We start from the raw sequence: 16,409 nt of genomic DNA, 5'->3' as shown, positions 1-16,409 counted from the left end.
GCTGAGTGGCTTGTCCTTGGGGTTCAATGTGACAGAAGCAGCAAAGCATCACCAAATTGGAATCTGGAACCTGAGTTTCAGTTTTTGTCCAGATGAGGAACTATCCGCGTGCCAAAGCTACCCATGTTTTCAGTCTTAGTCTTGTTTTCTTGGTATTGTAGTCCAAGTGAAGTGTAGTCCAAGTCCAAGTGAATGCTGTCTTGACCACAGTTACTTATGGCACGGAAATGCACTTTAACAACAAAAATAAACCTAGGACTAGTAGATTTTTTTCTGTGCATTTTTGTAGAGCTTTATTTCAGGCTGCTTTTGTCTCAACAGAAGTGATTGACAAATCTCTGTTCTGGTTTTACAGATTAGGAAAGCCTGTTGCTCAAAGGCCCTGACTCACCTCCCAGATAGGAGCCAGGACAGTCCCAGAGCAGGTAAGATTGGGATACTTGGGCACAAACACTCCTCTCATCTTTTCCACATGCATAGGCTGATGGAAATGGCTGTATTTGAGCACAGATCTATTATGTAACAACTGCTTGTGTTATAAGGTTTGTATATACACATGAATATGTGTGTATATATGTATTCATTACAGCTGCTACTCTATTTTTTTTTAAGATTAAATCCTTACGTGTTGGTTTTATAAGCTGTATGTAGTACCTGATGAACTTTGATTAGAACCTCTCAAAATCAGTGCTGATATTTGAATCCTAAACCTTTGGCCATTATGTCCCTGGTGTCTATTGTTTGGTGAATATTAATTCATGTATCTCAGAAACTGAACATTAATAGTAAGTCTCTACCTCATTATTACACATGGGCAATGCGCATTCTGAGCTGATAATTGTCTTTTAAATGCATGTCCTCTTCTGCTATGCAGTTGAGCATACCTAAGCTTGTAGCAGGTGTCCGAAGTGTATAAATCCTCCATTTAAGATTCACAGCTAATGGAGGGTGAAAACGAACGATAGTATCAGAAGAATGTTTTCTATGTTGTGTTTCCCTGTTTGGCAGGCTGCAAATTTACAGCAAAATGACAAAATTAACTGAAGTCTGCTGGCAGGAATTCAAAAAACAGTTGGAGAAACATTGAAGCTTTTGATATCTGCAGAAGGGAGTGGCAGATAGTCTGGAGCGTTTGTGGAAGCTCCTGTAAATCTGCATGTTCATTAAGGAAAGCAGTTAACAATGACTCCTAACATAACTGATGAAATGTGGAAATCTTAGACTTCAGACAGAAAAGCCCTTCCTATGAAAGAGGGAACTTATGAATAACGTATTTCAGAAAATACATTCCTGAATGCAGCCTACATCAGTACTGTTGAATTCATACTTTCAAACCAAATGAGGGTGGAATTTTTATAGCCAGGCTGCCTGCCCCTTAGGGCTTATGACTTGCCTGCAAGAAAGGCTTGCCTACAAATAAAGCACCCTGCTCATGCCACATTCCCACATCTGAGATTGCTTCTTAATACTATATTCCTAGGGACTAGTTGCAAGACTAGAATTCCTATATGCAGTAAATTACTGTTTCATGAATTGTTCATGCTTCTCTTTTGAATTTATGAATGTTAAAAATCTGGACCTAGGAAGCCTGATAGTAGAGCCCCACATTAGGCTATGAAAAGAAAATCTGAAATAGTACTGAAGTTACCATCAAAGCTGTCAGCACTGCATATTTAAACTAGGCATCCATGCAAGTTTGCACTGGGGATTATTACTTTAGTTCCTCCTTGAAAGTCTGACCCAGAGAGAATTAGCATTCGTACAGTTTGATGTTTAGGTTAAGATATCAGAATTGCCTTCTCCCCTCTTCCATGAACACACACAATCTGTATTCCAAGTTTGTACAGAGAACATAAATCCAGCAGGATATGAGGTTGAACTGGAAGACATACATTTGTACATACATACATGCCATGCAAAACATTATTGTCTTTGAGGTTGGGTTCCTCTAGCTCTCCTTAGCTCTTTGTGATCAGCAGTTCAGTTCATGATGGCATCATACTTTTAAAAACTTTGGAGGGAAGATCATGGAGTTTCCATCCTGAATGATACCCAAAGTACTTAGGCACCCAGAGCCATATTTGATGAGTTTTGCCTGTTGCAGCTTGTTAAAAACAGCACCGGTTTTTGGCAGACTAGTTCCTTCCAGCTATAGCACAGGTGCAGCCCTCAGGTACTGCATCCAAATTACCTGCCACGCTGAAAAGGGAGAATATACTGTATTCTACTATATCAGCATTTCTCCATGCAGAAACACAGTAAGAAAAAAGCATTTTATTAGTAACATAAGGAGATAGTACCGAACAGGTACTATCCCAGGCTTATGCTACAGCCACCCAAGTGTCTCCTCCTTGCTTGATTTCCTCAATAGTTTGCATAGCCAGATCAGCTCATAACAGCTACAAGTATTTGTTGTCGGCTTTATATGCAGTTTCCTACCACAGTGCAGCCAGGCTCTAGACCTTTATGCCCACAGCACATCAGATATTATTCTGAGGGTAAAAACTATCCAGTGCTTAAGAAGCAAAATATTACAGATCTTTAAAAAAAGAAAAAGAGAAATCTCCATAATTCAGGATTTTCTTAGCTGCCTTCCTGGCACTGGGAAATCGAACTGGCATTCTCTATGTGCTTTTCTTCACAAAGATATAGTTGCTGCAAGAAAATTTATTACATTTTATCCCATTCCAGCTTGGCAGTGGCATTTAACTCTTAACATACCAAGTAAAAGTAAACTGTTATCTGTCCAGAGTAGTGATTTTTTTCTCTTCTTCCGACTTATAAGAGATAGGAGATACTGCTCTAAAGTCAAGATACTTCACACCTAATAAGATATTCTCCAAAGTTATTGGCTCTATTTCTATTCAGAGAGCTTTCCGTTATGTTTTCAGGCCTCATTTTGAGGAAAGGAAAGCAAAACAAAACAAAACAAAAAACAAACACATAATATCCCAATGGAAGATTTCAATACCTGACTCATGGCTTACTTACAAAGTGGCAGCAATAGGTACTTCCTTCCCTTCCTTCTCTCTCACTGTCTGTTCCTGCCATTAAGTTTCTTCAGCCAAGTCTGTTCCCTGTTCTGTTTCTGGTTAAGAAAGCAATGCAGTTATTTGAGTTGAAATGCTGCACAGGAATGTTAACATGCATCTTCAATGTGAAGTGGTCATTTCCAGGCTAACCACTGTGCCTGTACCTACTGTATAAACAGGCTAGGCTTCAAAGCATAAACAAATGTCTGAAGGTTTTTCTGTATGAATACTGGAATGCAGATTAGGGTTACATGGAATTGTCAGAACACAGGCTCTGGAATACAAGTTGCTCCATAGCTGTATTCCAAATTTTTCATGGGTGGTTTCTACTGCTATGGGTAACTGAGAATCTACTTACATAGTTTGTTTTTCTACTGCATCTCGCCGTGCAATACCAGCAATGGAATTACTATAACAAAAGCTTAGAGCCTCAGAAGCAGAGGCTAGTTGCTCTCATACTTTCATCCTGCATTTTCTAGTCCCCGTCTGTGTAGTGTTACCTATGAAATGTATAGCTCAACTTGAATCCGGCCAACTCCCAAACTGTGTCACTGTGAAATTCAACCAGCACAAAATTTGCAGTGGAAGTGAAGTCTGCAACCTTCTTTGTCCCACAGTAAGGGCCAGCTGCTGGTGATGTAGGTCGGCTTCCATCGTGTATGAGCAAATAGTCATAGATGCATCTGTCATTATCTTCCAGCTCAAAGAATAACATTTTAAGAGATACCTGAAGGAAACACAAGAAAAGTACAGTTTCTGAATTATATCTTGTTCTCTTAGCCTTCATATTTAATGAATGCTAATTGTTTAAATCCTTTATGTACAGGCCCTGTTTTCATTCTGTATTCGTCCTACATCCTGACCTTATACTGTAATATAAATCATTAGCAAATTGTTTGCTTAGTTCATGAGCATTAAGTCTGAAAGGAGAAGCAAAAGATCAATTTTGTACACTTTAAATTTCTTTCTCAAGAAACACAAAAACAACACCTGTGCAATATTTCAGTTTTCTAGTGGGAACTCTTACCTAGGGATTATTATGAGCAAAGCCTGCAAAGTACAAGCCGAACTCATAAGTTTCACATGCAGGCGTTAAGATTTTCTCTTGATGATCACCTCAAATACCAAGAGCCAGCATAAGGTCTTAAACTGAATTTACATGTTCAGATTTTCACTCTGCCATTACAGCTGTTATGTTACAAAACGAAACAAATTGATTCCATTAGGGAACATCGCTGCAAACAGTGAAAGAATCAGTTCTTTACCTTATATCCTACTGGAGAGCTGATGACCCAGAAGCATGCCCGGTTTTTGGGGTATTTATTGGGGTAGTTTGGAGAGGTGATGATTCCACTGGAGTCTGTGAAAGTACCTCCACAATTCACTGAGTAGTAGAAAAAAAAAAAAAAAAAAAAAGGATGGTATATTAACAAGTATTTTGACAGTAGAAAGAAGCTTGCTTGTACTCTCCTGTATTCTTTCTTCAAGCCAGGAAAGGTTGCGCTATGAAGAAAATGTATCAGCAACAGATTTTCACTGCTTAGCATTTTTATCAGCAGCTGTACCAAAGGCACTGAAAACTTGGCTGCTAAAAAAACCTTTGAAGGACAGGGAACAGATGAATCTAAAGCTACATTTGCCATATGTGTTACCATGTTAACGTAGCATTCTAATGGAACTACCTTACAACTCTTTCAGAGAAGAATTAGGTTAAGTATTTGAGACTGCATTACTGAGCTAGATCTGATGTCATCTAGAAATTACTCCATCAAGCCTAATGCAGAAAAACAAGGATACATTCTTAAGACTTCTTCAACTTACATTTTTTAAGGATTGCAGCTTAAGCTGAAATAAGACAATAGCCACTTATTTGTTTGCTGCCTTCTAACTGAAAGCATGTTGCAGCACAACAGAATTGTCTCCAGCAGTGCACAACACATTTTGTATGCTTATAAAACAGACACCCCCGAAGTGAATACAGTAAGCACTGAGTTTCATGCAGCATAGCAGAGCTATTTAAATCAGAAAGTGTAAGCTACCCAAGGTTATTCTCTCCTGTGCATAAAATGCACTAAAACCTTTAATAACATATGAACCAAATCTTTGCTTTGCTTCTCTCTGGCATGATTTCTCTTGGCATTTTGCAGTCTTTTCTTCTTTGCTTGCACTGCACACGTTAGTCACAGTCATTGCATTGTTCTTATTTACATAAATTTTGCTAAAGATGTGAAGATGCCCAGCAGAGGCTTTGAGAAGAATGTTACTCAGTTACTCAGAATTACTAGTGTGAGATCCATGCAGCCTCCTGTTTTGCCCACTGCTATCCTTCAGCGTCATCATTGCTCATCCTACTGTGTTAGTAATACCTATGGAGGTGCAAAGACTAACAGATAAACCTGCCCTGGATTATGCGTTCAAAAATGTTCAGTTCTTCCATACAAATACAACTAATACTGTACTCTGAGCTCTTTTAAGGAGTGTTCATACCCCTGTTGTAGGAGGCTCTGAATCCTGTGGCTGTAACAGTCTCGTCACTTGCAAACTCTACCAGCATTGTTGATCCTGAAGCAACGATGGAAGGCAGCGGCCCCTGCCCACAGTATTTGTCCAGCAAAACAGGAGAGTTCTTGCTGTTTCCACTGTAAACTTTTACATAGTCAGATGAACAGTCTGAGGAAGTTTGGAGATCAAAAGCCTCAAACTGCAGGAAAATCTTGAGAAACAAAAAACACATTGGATTTACTGCTATACACGAGGAAAGATTCAAATTACCTCACTGTTATGAAGCAAACTAGGAACTTCCATTCGTTTTATTATCCATGTCTCACTGCAATTTTATTGCCTGTATAATAGGAGCATAGAATTTCACCTGCCATCGCTACTACTGTGCCCCAATAACTGATATTTGGTTATTGCTTATCCTCAAAAAAACCTGCAATCTTAACTGGATAAAGAAGTTACATAGTAACGTTTTATGGTATTACCAGAAGTGTTATGAAAATTGTCGAGACTTTCTTCTCATTCACTATATAACAGAATAAATGTCATCATGATAAAACAACGTGGTGTAGCCCTGCTGCTCTGGTTCAAACATTAAAAATTACCTTATTCCGACGGATGCGGATCAACCACAGGCAGTTGCTGTTGTTTGGGTATGGGGATGGGTAATTGACGGAGGAGAACGAGCCTTTGGTTTTTGGCAGTACAGTGCTACAGTAATCTGAAGGGAAGAACCAAACAGTGCTGAAGAGAATAAAATCACACTAATCTTCCAGAAATTCCAGACAATTCTCTCCAACCATTATGATCAGTCAAGCTTGTAAAAAAATTATGCCTACAATTGTGTTGATGTTCCTGGTGTAAAAAATATTCAAAACCATCAGCAAACTCAATTACTTATAAAGGTACTTTGCTGCTTCATCTACTCATTTTATTATTTTTAAACAGTAGGGCTCCACCCACTTATTTCAGTTTTGTGGAAAAGGTCTAGATCTTTCATTAACTTGCTTAACCTTGATCAATAGCAGTTTCATTGATAGTAGTACATAAATTCCCGTGAGCAAATGTATGTGCATTCTTAGGTGTATGCAAAATAAAGCTTAGAACAGATTCTATCAAAACAAAGGAAGAGATAGGCACTGTGGAAAAACTAACACAGCACTGAAGTCAGGTTATAAAATTAGTGATTGGCATTCAATGCTTGATCGCATGTATATTACATCTTTCTCTCACTCCCTGCTTTCACCAAGAGAACTGGACTTTTTGTCCTTTTTTATTTCTACCGGGGTCTATATGTTTTTGGTGTTTTGTTTTTCTTAAACCTTGTCCTGCTTCCCAAATGTACAGATCTAATTAGGTAATTACATAATAATGCTATTGGAGTGTGATTCACTCCCAGCTTCGCTATCAAGAACACTTTTAAGTACTTTTTGTAGTTATCTTTGAGATTATGACAGATGCAATTAAACTGAAAACATGTCTTATTTGCAGTTCAACTGCAACGTCATTGCTGAGAGGTGTTCCTCTGTATACCTACATCCTCAAGTGAAGAAATGCTGATTCCTTTTGATTACTGATGACCATTTGACTTAAGTACTTACACAATTCAAAGCAGAATTTGGCACTAAATGTAGTCATGTTTCTTAGTTTTTTGGTGAAAACTAATTGAGTAACATCTCTGAAAAGTCAAATACTATATAGATCAATTAGCCTATGTGCTGGGAATCAGCACAAAAAATGCACGTGGCCGGAGCAAGTCTGGGATTTTACTTGCATTCTTTTGTGTCTCTCAGCTGGAGAGTTCCTGCTTTGGAGAAATGTTCAGTATTTCTAGACATTCAGATACCACAGCAATGAGTAAGAAGTCGATGTGAGCAAGGAGGTAGATAACTGAACAAAAAGCCAAGGGAATTCCTCTCACAGATGTTCTGTTAAGCCTAAGTGATACCCATACAGCCCCGCAGTCATTTTTTAACTGAAAGAAATCAGAAACCCACTGGTGCTACTGCAGAAAAACTAAACTTGAATCATGGCTCTGGATTGTTCATATGCTTTCCAACCTTCAGAGCTTTCCTAAAACAAGGAATTCACAGAAGTACTACCATGGTTTCTAGTGGATTTTGCTTATGTCAAAGGGCAGGGAATAGGTCAGCATAACTCAATGATAGCATATTACTGAAAGCAAAGTGCCCTTCCCAAGAAGACTGCAGCTTGGCACAGGGACAGTTCTGTTCCACATAGGTAGCAGCCCTCTTGTAGGGCTGGGGAGAGATGGGCAGTGGGCTGAGTTCCTCTGGGGATGTCTGACAGTGGTTACAATAAGTACTGAGCTGGCTATCTTACTGCACTTACTGCACTTGTAGAGCTTGTTGATTTTAGCTACATCCAAGTTACTCAGCCCTTCTCTCTGCCCAATGGGCACCAAAGGGTTAGGAACCGGTACAATAGTTGGTTTCCCAGGAGTGCTGGAGAAATCATACCTGTAGAAATAAGGAAGTCATATTTCTAAATCATTTCTATTAAATATGAACTTGATCATACTCGTGTGCCTCACAATTTTTATTGCACTGTATTGTTTAGAAGTTGTTTCTTGCTAACAGAAGTAAAGGAGGTGGTACATGATACAAACTTGTATGTTATGAAACAAAACACAACTATGATAGTCCTGGATAAATACTTTTCATGAGACAGCATACATCTTAATGATGGAAAAAAATCCATCTTTCTTCTCTCTGCACCCAAATAGTGTTGTCTAAAATTAACGTAGTACTAACTGGTATCTGCCCAGCATGGACTTCCAAACTGTTTTATTTCAGTGTCCCAGTCTTTGAAACATAGCCATGTCAAAGGCCTCTCGTAAGAGAGGTGACCGTAGTGACAGAAAACATTATCCTATGCTTTTTTCTTCTATCAACATCAATTTTGTTTTCCAAGAATACTGCTGACAAAGCACACTTACTCTAAAAAAAAAAAAAAGAAAAAAATCATTCCCTGCACAGAACAATTTCTTCTCCCTAGATCTGAGTGGATCCTATGAAAGCACGCATTGGAAAACTCACGCGCCATAGTGCATCACAGAAGAGTAGTCATAGGGAAGGCCCAGATTTTTGGAGTTCACTTTTCCAAAGTTCCCTTGTTCTCCTGCAAGGCAGAAGAACAACCGTTCATTTAGAGCAGTATTACTGCTATCAGACACCACCTGCTGTTGATGTTGACACTGTCATAATCCTAATAAAAGTAAATTACTATACAGATCGTGAAGTCACACTTGGATCTTCCAAAACAACCAAAACTTTCTGATGTCCATGGGAGCTTTTTTCCACTGAATTTAGGAGGTTTCAGAATATAAACTGAGGAAAACAAGAAAAAAATTCAATGTAATCCATGAATCTAATTCCATTCTTCAAGGAGATGTATTCATCTCTCCACCTTCATTTACGAATATATTTTAGTAGGTTATATTGGACATTAGAAGCATCCAGCTTATGTCCCAAGAGGTTTGTCCATACCTTAACAGAGAATGCTGTCTGGCTACCTAGATCAAGTCAGAGGTGAGACCGACCCACCAAGCTGTCTTGCTGAGCCTTTCCACTGTGCAAAGTAATACAGGGATATAAGACCTCAAGAGAAAAGTACTAGGTTTACCTATTACTCACACTTAAGTTATCAACCATATTCTGGCTTTGCCTCTAATCAAATCCATCAGCAATGGCTACAGCCAAATATTATAGCTTACTTTAAGTATGGGCACTCAGTAAAATCTGTTAGAAATAATCTGTCCAAATACAGCTACTGGTAATGCTTCCCTCAAGATAGCTGCTGTGTACCTCCCCGTTTTATCTGTTTAGCCTTAGAAAACTCCTGTTAGAAAGTATCATATTGATAAAGGAGTGGGGCCCACAGACAGACTAGGATTCACATCCCTTAGCATTCATTCTCTGAGGCACAGCTGGAGGGAGTTTGATCCCGTTCTAATATGGATGCACCTATTTCTCTCTATTGCCTGGAGAGCCTGTGAATTGCATCCTGGTCCTCTTGTCCGTAAGAGGTGAGCAGGGTCAGAGCAGAGCTCAGACTCTGACTCTGAATGCAGTCAGCATTGCCTCGAGGCTAATTTGCTGACCACTGAGCACTCCTTCTTAGTTCGACATCTGTACCTCTGTTATTGTAACTAAGGGTTTGTAAACAACAAGCCATCTGGACAAGAATTCAACACTGGGAACTCATCATAGAAGATCATCCTGACTATCTGACTCTTGAGTTCATGCAATTTGGCTGGCAATCTTGCAGTCAGAGTCAGCCTCTTCCCGTAATAGCCATCTGTGTTGGTCCCAGAGAGGGCTAAGAAATACAAAGAGAAAGTCCTGAACCATACAAAGTTTGGGGATAAACATTATTTTGGAACTTTTTGTAGCTCAAGAACTCAAAGCTCAAACTGGTTCTCATTAGCATTGGCGTTCCCTGCTCAATTACATTTTTATCTCAGTTCCTCTTATCTGCTATACTGACTTAAGAAAATATTATCAGTAACTTCACAGCTTCTTTTGAGATGATGACCAGAGAAGAGCACATTTCAAATGCGGTGAAACATTTAAGCATGTGGCGACTGTTTGGCATGTAGATACTTAGCTGATCTCCTTCATTAAAGAAAGGGGTAGCAGTAGCCTGGTTGGACAACGGGCCAACAAACTATGCTGCCCTGTAATGTGCTGGGAAGCTAAGGGTCGCACATACAGGAGAGCTAAGACCTGCACAGGCATGGGGACTTAACCCATTATATCCACTAAAAAAAAAAAACAAAAACAAAAACCAACAACAAATATCTGCCAGAATCTAAGTACAGTGACTCAGAATGCTGAAAAGGACGCTCTGAGTACAGTTTTCTTCCCAAGAAGTTTGGGAAAAGCAAGCAGAGTTTCAAGTAGCTAAGTGGACACTAAATGATCAGGCTGTATACTGTCAAAACAAAGGATTTGAATAGCTTCCAATGTAAATTGAGGGGGTAAAAACAAACCCCAAACATCCATAGTTATGAAGTCCTGGCAAGGGAAAAGCAGATTATGTGCAAGAACTGGGAGCCTACGGAATGTCTTGAGGTCTATTTCTGTACCACTAAAGTCAGGAGGATCTCTACCATCAGCCCTGTTAGCCACATAGTTTTGTTGGTTTTTATAAACAGATGATGTGCACTAACAGCCTTCATAAACACAGATAGCTTTTCAGTTCATTTCCCCTGCACGTCTCTGCCTTTCCCCCCCTTTCCCTTTTGGTGCACAGTCTAGTCTTCCTTCCATTTCCCCTCATCAGCTCAGTCTATAGACAAGGAGCTCAGAAATATCCTTTAAGAAATCCTGTTAATGAAACATCATGATCTAATTGGCTGATATATTCCACTGTTTTACCATCCTTGTTTCCAGAAGTGGTTTCCTAATGTGACCTCAGTTCAAGTGATTGTAACTGGTTGCTGCTTGTGCTGCCCACGATAGAAAGCAGATGCTTCTTTTTGCAGCATTTCACGATCCTTATGATCTTGATATTGTGGGTAGAAGACAAGTTTGGGCTCAGCATGGCAATCTCAACAAGAATGTAGAACTACTTTTAGGTTGCATTTGCCACAGAGTAACAAACTCACAGGGAACAAGAAATCCCACCACAGTGCGCACATCTCCACAGCTATTCAGCCAGGTGTTGCTGCTGCTGCTGATGTGCACAGTTGTTCTCAGAAGAAACATTCAGCTATATCTCAAAGCATTAGTTTTCTTTTAACACCGAGTGGGCTCACCTGCCGTAATGTGTTCCCACATAATTTTGACAAACTTGTCCCGATCACTCCGTGCCTGTTCGTGGATGAAACCCAGCGCGTGGTTCATTTCATGCTGAATCGCTCCTTTATCCATACAGCCATTTTTCACCAGGCCTACTGCTTGACGTCCTCCAATTTTTCCAAAGTAAGACCAGCAGCTAAGAAAAGCCAATTTTAACAAAAACAGTTACATTCAGCAAATACAAAGAAATGTATATACTGAACATGCCACCGTGGGCCTCCAGATACGCAGCCCCAAAGAGAACACACACAGTCACTAGTGTGAGATATCCTGACTACTTGAAAGCTGCCAAAGAAATTGCAGAGGGAGAAATTGCTCTTGTAAAATAGGTGTAGCATACTTAGGTGAAGCAGTTCAAGTAGGTAAGCAAAAAACCTGAAAGAATTTTCACAACAACTAAGGAAAAGAATAATTTTGGATTATAACGCATTATCTTTCATGAAGTCCACTCATCTTTTCCTGTAGCCTGTTGAATGATATAACTACCAAAAAATGAAAAATTGCACCTGCTTTCTACATCTTGACTCCTAAGATGAAAAGGGAAATTACTTAAAATCTGACCAAAATAGAAAAGAAACTGAAAGACATTTTGTATACTTCCAGACACAGGAGACAGGGAGCTTACCTCTGCCCACGTTCAACATATACATAGTCTGTTTCTGTAGTGCGATTTACAAACTTGACACAGGTCAATGTGGAGACCTCTTGAAGAGCATCAGCAATCCAAGACCTCTCTGCCAATGCTAGGATGAGAAAGGGGCCAGAAGTCTTGGTTAGCTATTTAAAAATAAGGTTCACCGATAGGATGCATTCCTCTAGATCTCTACAGCACTCTTTACCTTTTTATCCTACAAATGTACTGAAGAAAGGCACAGAGCCTTCAGAGATCAGGTTGATCAGATTTTGAAGGAATATGTAATAATTATAACTAGCCCATATGCATTCTGCAGGAGAAGGCTGATGAAAAGCAAAAGACTGGCAGAACATTAAAAAATTAAACAGTTTAAGATGCAAATAATTGGATTGAAACATCCCAAATGAACCATCTGACCTTAGTTAAGTTTGGAAAAAGCAGCTTGTTTATCAGAGGTAATGAATGTCTGCCACACACCCCTTGAAACCATTTGAGACAGCCAGTGTTAGGAAGCTCAGACACTCAGTGTTTCTGTTCAAGTACCAAATGTAGATTGTTTATCTGCTTTTGAACATTTTCGCCTATTTTGGCTTCCTCAATTATGAGTCATCTACAGTTACCTTTCATATCAATTTCCTCATCTTTAAATTTTGGAGAGAGCAAGGCAGAAAGAATAACCCTTACCTAACCACAAGACTTAGGTATGTTCTAAAAACACATGAGCAGAGTAGCAATTAAGACTGGGCTCTCCTCAGCAAAACCAGTAACACAAACCAGTACCACAAAGGTTTCCTTTTCTTGGGAGTAGGAATTGGGTCCAGCCTGACATCAGGGAGGCCTCCACAGGGGAGAGGTGGAGGATCCACAAAGCCCATAAGAAGCCTTCTGGAACAAAATTTTCCAGATGAAGACATTGGCCCTGGAGCCTTTTCCACTAGACAGATCGTTTATGACATATTTGAAAGAAAGTCAGTGTTAAAATAATTGCTTCTGGTGGTAATTATGACAAATACTTTCCTAACTTGGACAAATTACATATCTTTTTCTTCTGTACTTGCTGAATATCAAAGTGCATAGTAGCTAGCAGAAATGGACTATTATTTGCAATTAAAATTAACTGGTATTTTTTTAATATAACAAGCACTGCTTGAGTAACCACATTTTAGTGCTCATGCCTAGAATGTTTGGAGTCTTAGCCGAAGTGCCGTAGGGCCAAGAGATTAGCAGAAGAGACATGTTGATAAGTTCTCATTCGGACTCAGAGTCCATCTGATGCATGGCACAATACCATAAAATATTAGAACAGGGACTAAAAGTTCAGTGCTAGCTTTACTGTGTCCATTTGTATACACTTACAGAAATCAGAGGAGATGTTAACTGGAACTTTGACTAGTCCATCCTGCGACTTGGGCCATAAACAGCTCTCACAGTTAATTGCACTGCGTTGTCCTCTTCTCAGGAGAATGTCTCCTTCATGCACAGCTATTTTACTGTCTGGCAGATGAAGGAAATGAACATTCAAGGCACTGAGACATCAAAGAGAAGTGCAAAAGGAAGATGAGAGGCATACACTAACCAAAATTTTGTACCTTCCGAAATGTTTTCCACTGAAATTTATTTCCCAATAACGTGACAAAAGATAAGTGAATTCAGTTTAAGTGAGTCTAGTATACATAGACTGGTCAGGCTTACCTTTCCTTGCCATATATTTATCACAAACTGTAGCTACTGGTTATTATGTCAAAAATGTACAATATTTTTGGATACAACAGAGAGTGAAGTGACTTCCATCATACAGGGAAGAAATCAAAGTCAAACGTATACTCATTTTTGAGGGCATATGTGGAAAAGAACATTCAAAATAACAATTACTCTGTAGTTCTTCTAAATTTCTTTATTGTGACAGCATAAATAATCAAATCATAATCAAACTGAATGTGACTTTAAAACACATCTGAGTTTTGTGAATTATTTTCTACAGATACAGTAAACATTTTCAAGAAGAAAAATGTAAGAGACATAGAGAATGAAGTATAGAGAAGGAACCCCCCAAGAATTGCAGTAATTTATAGAATAGTTGCAGTCAAACTCACCTAAGTCATTGTTTCTTGTAGCTATCTGAAAAAAAAAAAGTACATTTTTTACATATACTTATCTCAACAGCAGAAAAATTACATTGTGTAGAATCACAGCATTTTATAAATAATTTTAACATAGAGCAACAGAGCAGCACAGCAAAGGCAATATGAAGTCTCAGCATCAAGGAGCAGCAACACACCTGGACAGGTTTGCTTAGAACAAAGCTATAGAGAAATGCAAATTGAGTTGGCAGAAGAAGGCACTTCATCTTCAAGTTTCTGAGATGATCTCTGCTCTGCAGCTCAGTTCTCAAGGCCGTGACTAGCTTACTTGGGACAAGCTTTATGGGAAATCTGCCTTTAACAAGTGCAACAGACTTAGATAACGAGTAGTAGTTTCACAAAACAAACAAGCTGCAGGACCTCAAGAGAATTGTCAGACTCTTACTTCTTATTTATCTTCAGAGAAAACAGAGGAAGTGGAGCAATAGGAAAGAAAATCCAGCAACCTTGAAGTGACTCATCTTTAAGAACCCATGAACTGCTGCAAATTCCCTCACTGCTGACCTAGGGACAGGATATCTGGTAGTAGTCTGTTTACAGCAAAACTCAATGTCAAGGAACTCTTTGATCCATCTGTACTGATTACCTGTCCTAGAAACAGCTTTGCACACTGCCAGGAGCCACCCTGTTCTGCAGAGCCCAGCTCTCAGCCAGAGCAATGGAAATGTGCTGGAGACAGAAGTTGATTGCTGTGTCACTGTTCTCCCCCCTCCCTCATTGCCCTATTATGCAATATCACATCATCACTGGTGGTGATTGTGTCTTTTATAAAACCATGAGCTCCCTGAGTTTTGGCTTCCCGTCTCTGGGATGCCCTTCCTCATTTGATGTCCATGAGTAGAAACAAGCCTGAAGAGATGCACAGCACTGAATCGTAGAAAACCTACACTATAAGAGCAAGCTGTGTGATGGAGATGTTTGCACTGAGGCCATGTGACAACAATTACAGGCCTGCTCTAAGTTTCAGCCTCTGTGCAAATATCCAGTGCTAGAGAAAAGCCTAAGGATTTGCTGCATTAGATCTTCAGGAAGCAAACAAGAAAAATGTATGAATTTTGTTTCTGCAGAGAATTTCAAGACATCTACAGGGTTCACAGCAGGAATTGGTGGAGAGAACCTTCTAAGTATTTCACTATGAAGGTTTTAACTGATACTAAAGTTTTGCTCGGAATGTTTTCATTTTACCACGCTGATTTTTAATTCCTAAACTTTCTAACGTATTGCACACTTCTGTGACATCCAGAATTCATTTAGTTAGTTTTCTTGTAGATTATACTCCCATAGCATGTATAAAGGGCTCTTTTTGCCCTTGGCTGATAATAGGATGAAATTCAGAAGTCCTCGTTAGTTAGTTATGCTGCTAACCACAGGCCCTCCTGTACAGTTCTGAGCAACCTCAATGTCTACTGAGGAATCAGGTACAGAAGAGGCAAGGGAAATCACAGGAGCACACTGCTACACATCACAAAATGATCAAGGAGAGAGCAAAAGACAATAAAAGCATTTAGACAATAAAAGCATGAGGAAAAAAAAAAACCAAACAGATCACTGTGCAGAGCCTGGAGCTGGGTCACTCTGGGTGACAGTCTGGAGGGCTAGAAAAGAGCTTTGAAGTTCTGCCATGCAGTTTTGCATATCCATTCCAGGCAAGGCTGTAATACCTTATTGGCTCCAGTTGCAGAGTACAGATGGGAGCAATTCCTGAGTCAGGAGACTTACTGCTGCTTAATTCATTTTCCTGACTGTCAGAAAGAATGGGGTGTTTTTCAAATTTCATATCACCTGCTAACTTCACACACTGTCAGCAGTTATTTTGTAGATGCAAAAAACTTTCAGTACTGCTTGCTTACATTATCTAACTTCATGCTTGCTTTGATATCCTAGCAGATTTTTCAGGACTTGAACTCATTATCTCTCCAAACAATTTGAATACATGCTTGTAATTTGTGCTCTTTCTCCTGTGTGCCCTTCCTCTTGTACCATCTTTTGACTTTTGTCCTTAGCCATACTGTCCTTGAGCTATCAACTATTTTATCATTGCTGGTTTTAATAATATATGTTTATCACATTCTTAGTGATGCTTATTTAATCTCAATTTCATTCCACAGCAAAGAGTGAACAACAAACCATGTGGGACAGACTGGTCACTATCTTCCCTGCTCCTGAAAATCTGATCAGAAAACCAATCTGATCTAAAACCACAAACATCATCCTGATACTTTATTTTATTCAGAAGTTGTTCTGATACATAACAGAAGTACTGATGTAATGCTGCTCT

The 16,409-nt window shown here is 39.3% G+C and overlaps 2 protein-coding genes across 2 annotated transcripts in view; one reads left to right on the top strand and one right to left on the bottom strand.

Moving 5' to 3' along the window:
* Positions 1-16,409, top strand: part of LOC128087389 (transmembrane protein 263-like) — a 217,027-nt gene that overhangs the window by 160 nt on the left and 200,458 nt on the right. The window contains exon 2 of the mRNA XM_052696899.1: positions 356-425. The gene's annotated coding sequence lies outside the window, so the exon portion shown is untranslated. The remainder of the gene's footprint in view (positions 1-355; positions 426-16,409) is intronic.
* Positions 19-14,490, bottom strand: LOC128087385 (astacin-like metalloendopeptidase). Its single transcript, XM_052696893.1, has 11 exons — positions 14,269-14,490; positions 14,084-14,108; positions 13,347-13,484; positions 11,982-12,099; positions 11,314-11,492; positions 8,591-8,672; positions 7,884-8,011; positions 6,137-6,252; positions 5,520-5,745; positions 4,298-4,416; positions 19-3,759 (listed from the first exon to the last, which is right to left on the bottom strand). The coding sequence occupies exons 1-11, from the start codon at positions 14,335-14,337 to the stop codon at positions 3,529-3,531; spliced, it is 1,431 nt and encodes a 476-aa protein (XP_052552853.1). The 5' UTR covers positions 14,338-14,490; the 3' UTR covers positions 19-3,528.

The sequence above is a fragment of the Tympanuchus pallidicinctus genome, unplaced genomic scaffold (genome assembly GCF_026119805.1).
Source record: "Tympanuchus pallidicinctus isolate F22 unplaced genomic scaffold, pur_lepc_1.0 scaffold3, whole genome shotgun sequence".
NCBI classification, from domain to species: domain Eukaryota; kingdom Metazoa; phylum Chordata; class Aves; order Galliformes; family Phasianidae; genus Tympanuchus; species Tympanuchus pallidicinctus.
Note: the sequence above shows the minus strand (reverse complement) of the source record. Positions and strands in the feature narration are given on the sequence as shown.

Coding starts and splice junctions, on each gene's coding strand:
- LOC128087385 (XM_052696893.1), bottom strand. CDS start 14,337: ATGAAGTGCCTTCTTCTGCCAACTCAATTTGCATTTCTCTATAGCTTT. Junction 12,100..13,346: donor TAACATCTCCTCTGATTTCT/GTAAGTGTATAC, acceptor TTCTCATCCTAG/CATTGGCAGAGAGGTCTTGG. Junction 4,417..5,519: donor CAGAGCCTCCTACAACAGGG/GTATGAACACTC, acceptor TCTACTACTCAG/TGAATTGTGGAGGTACTTTC.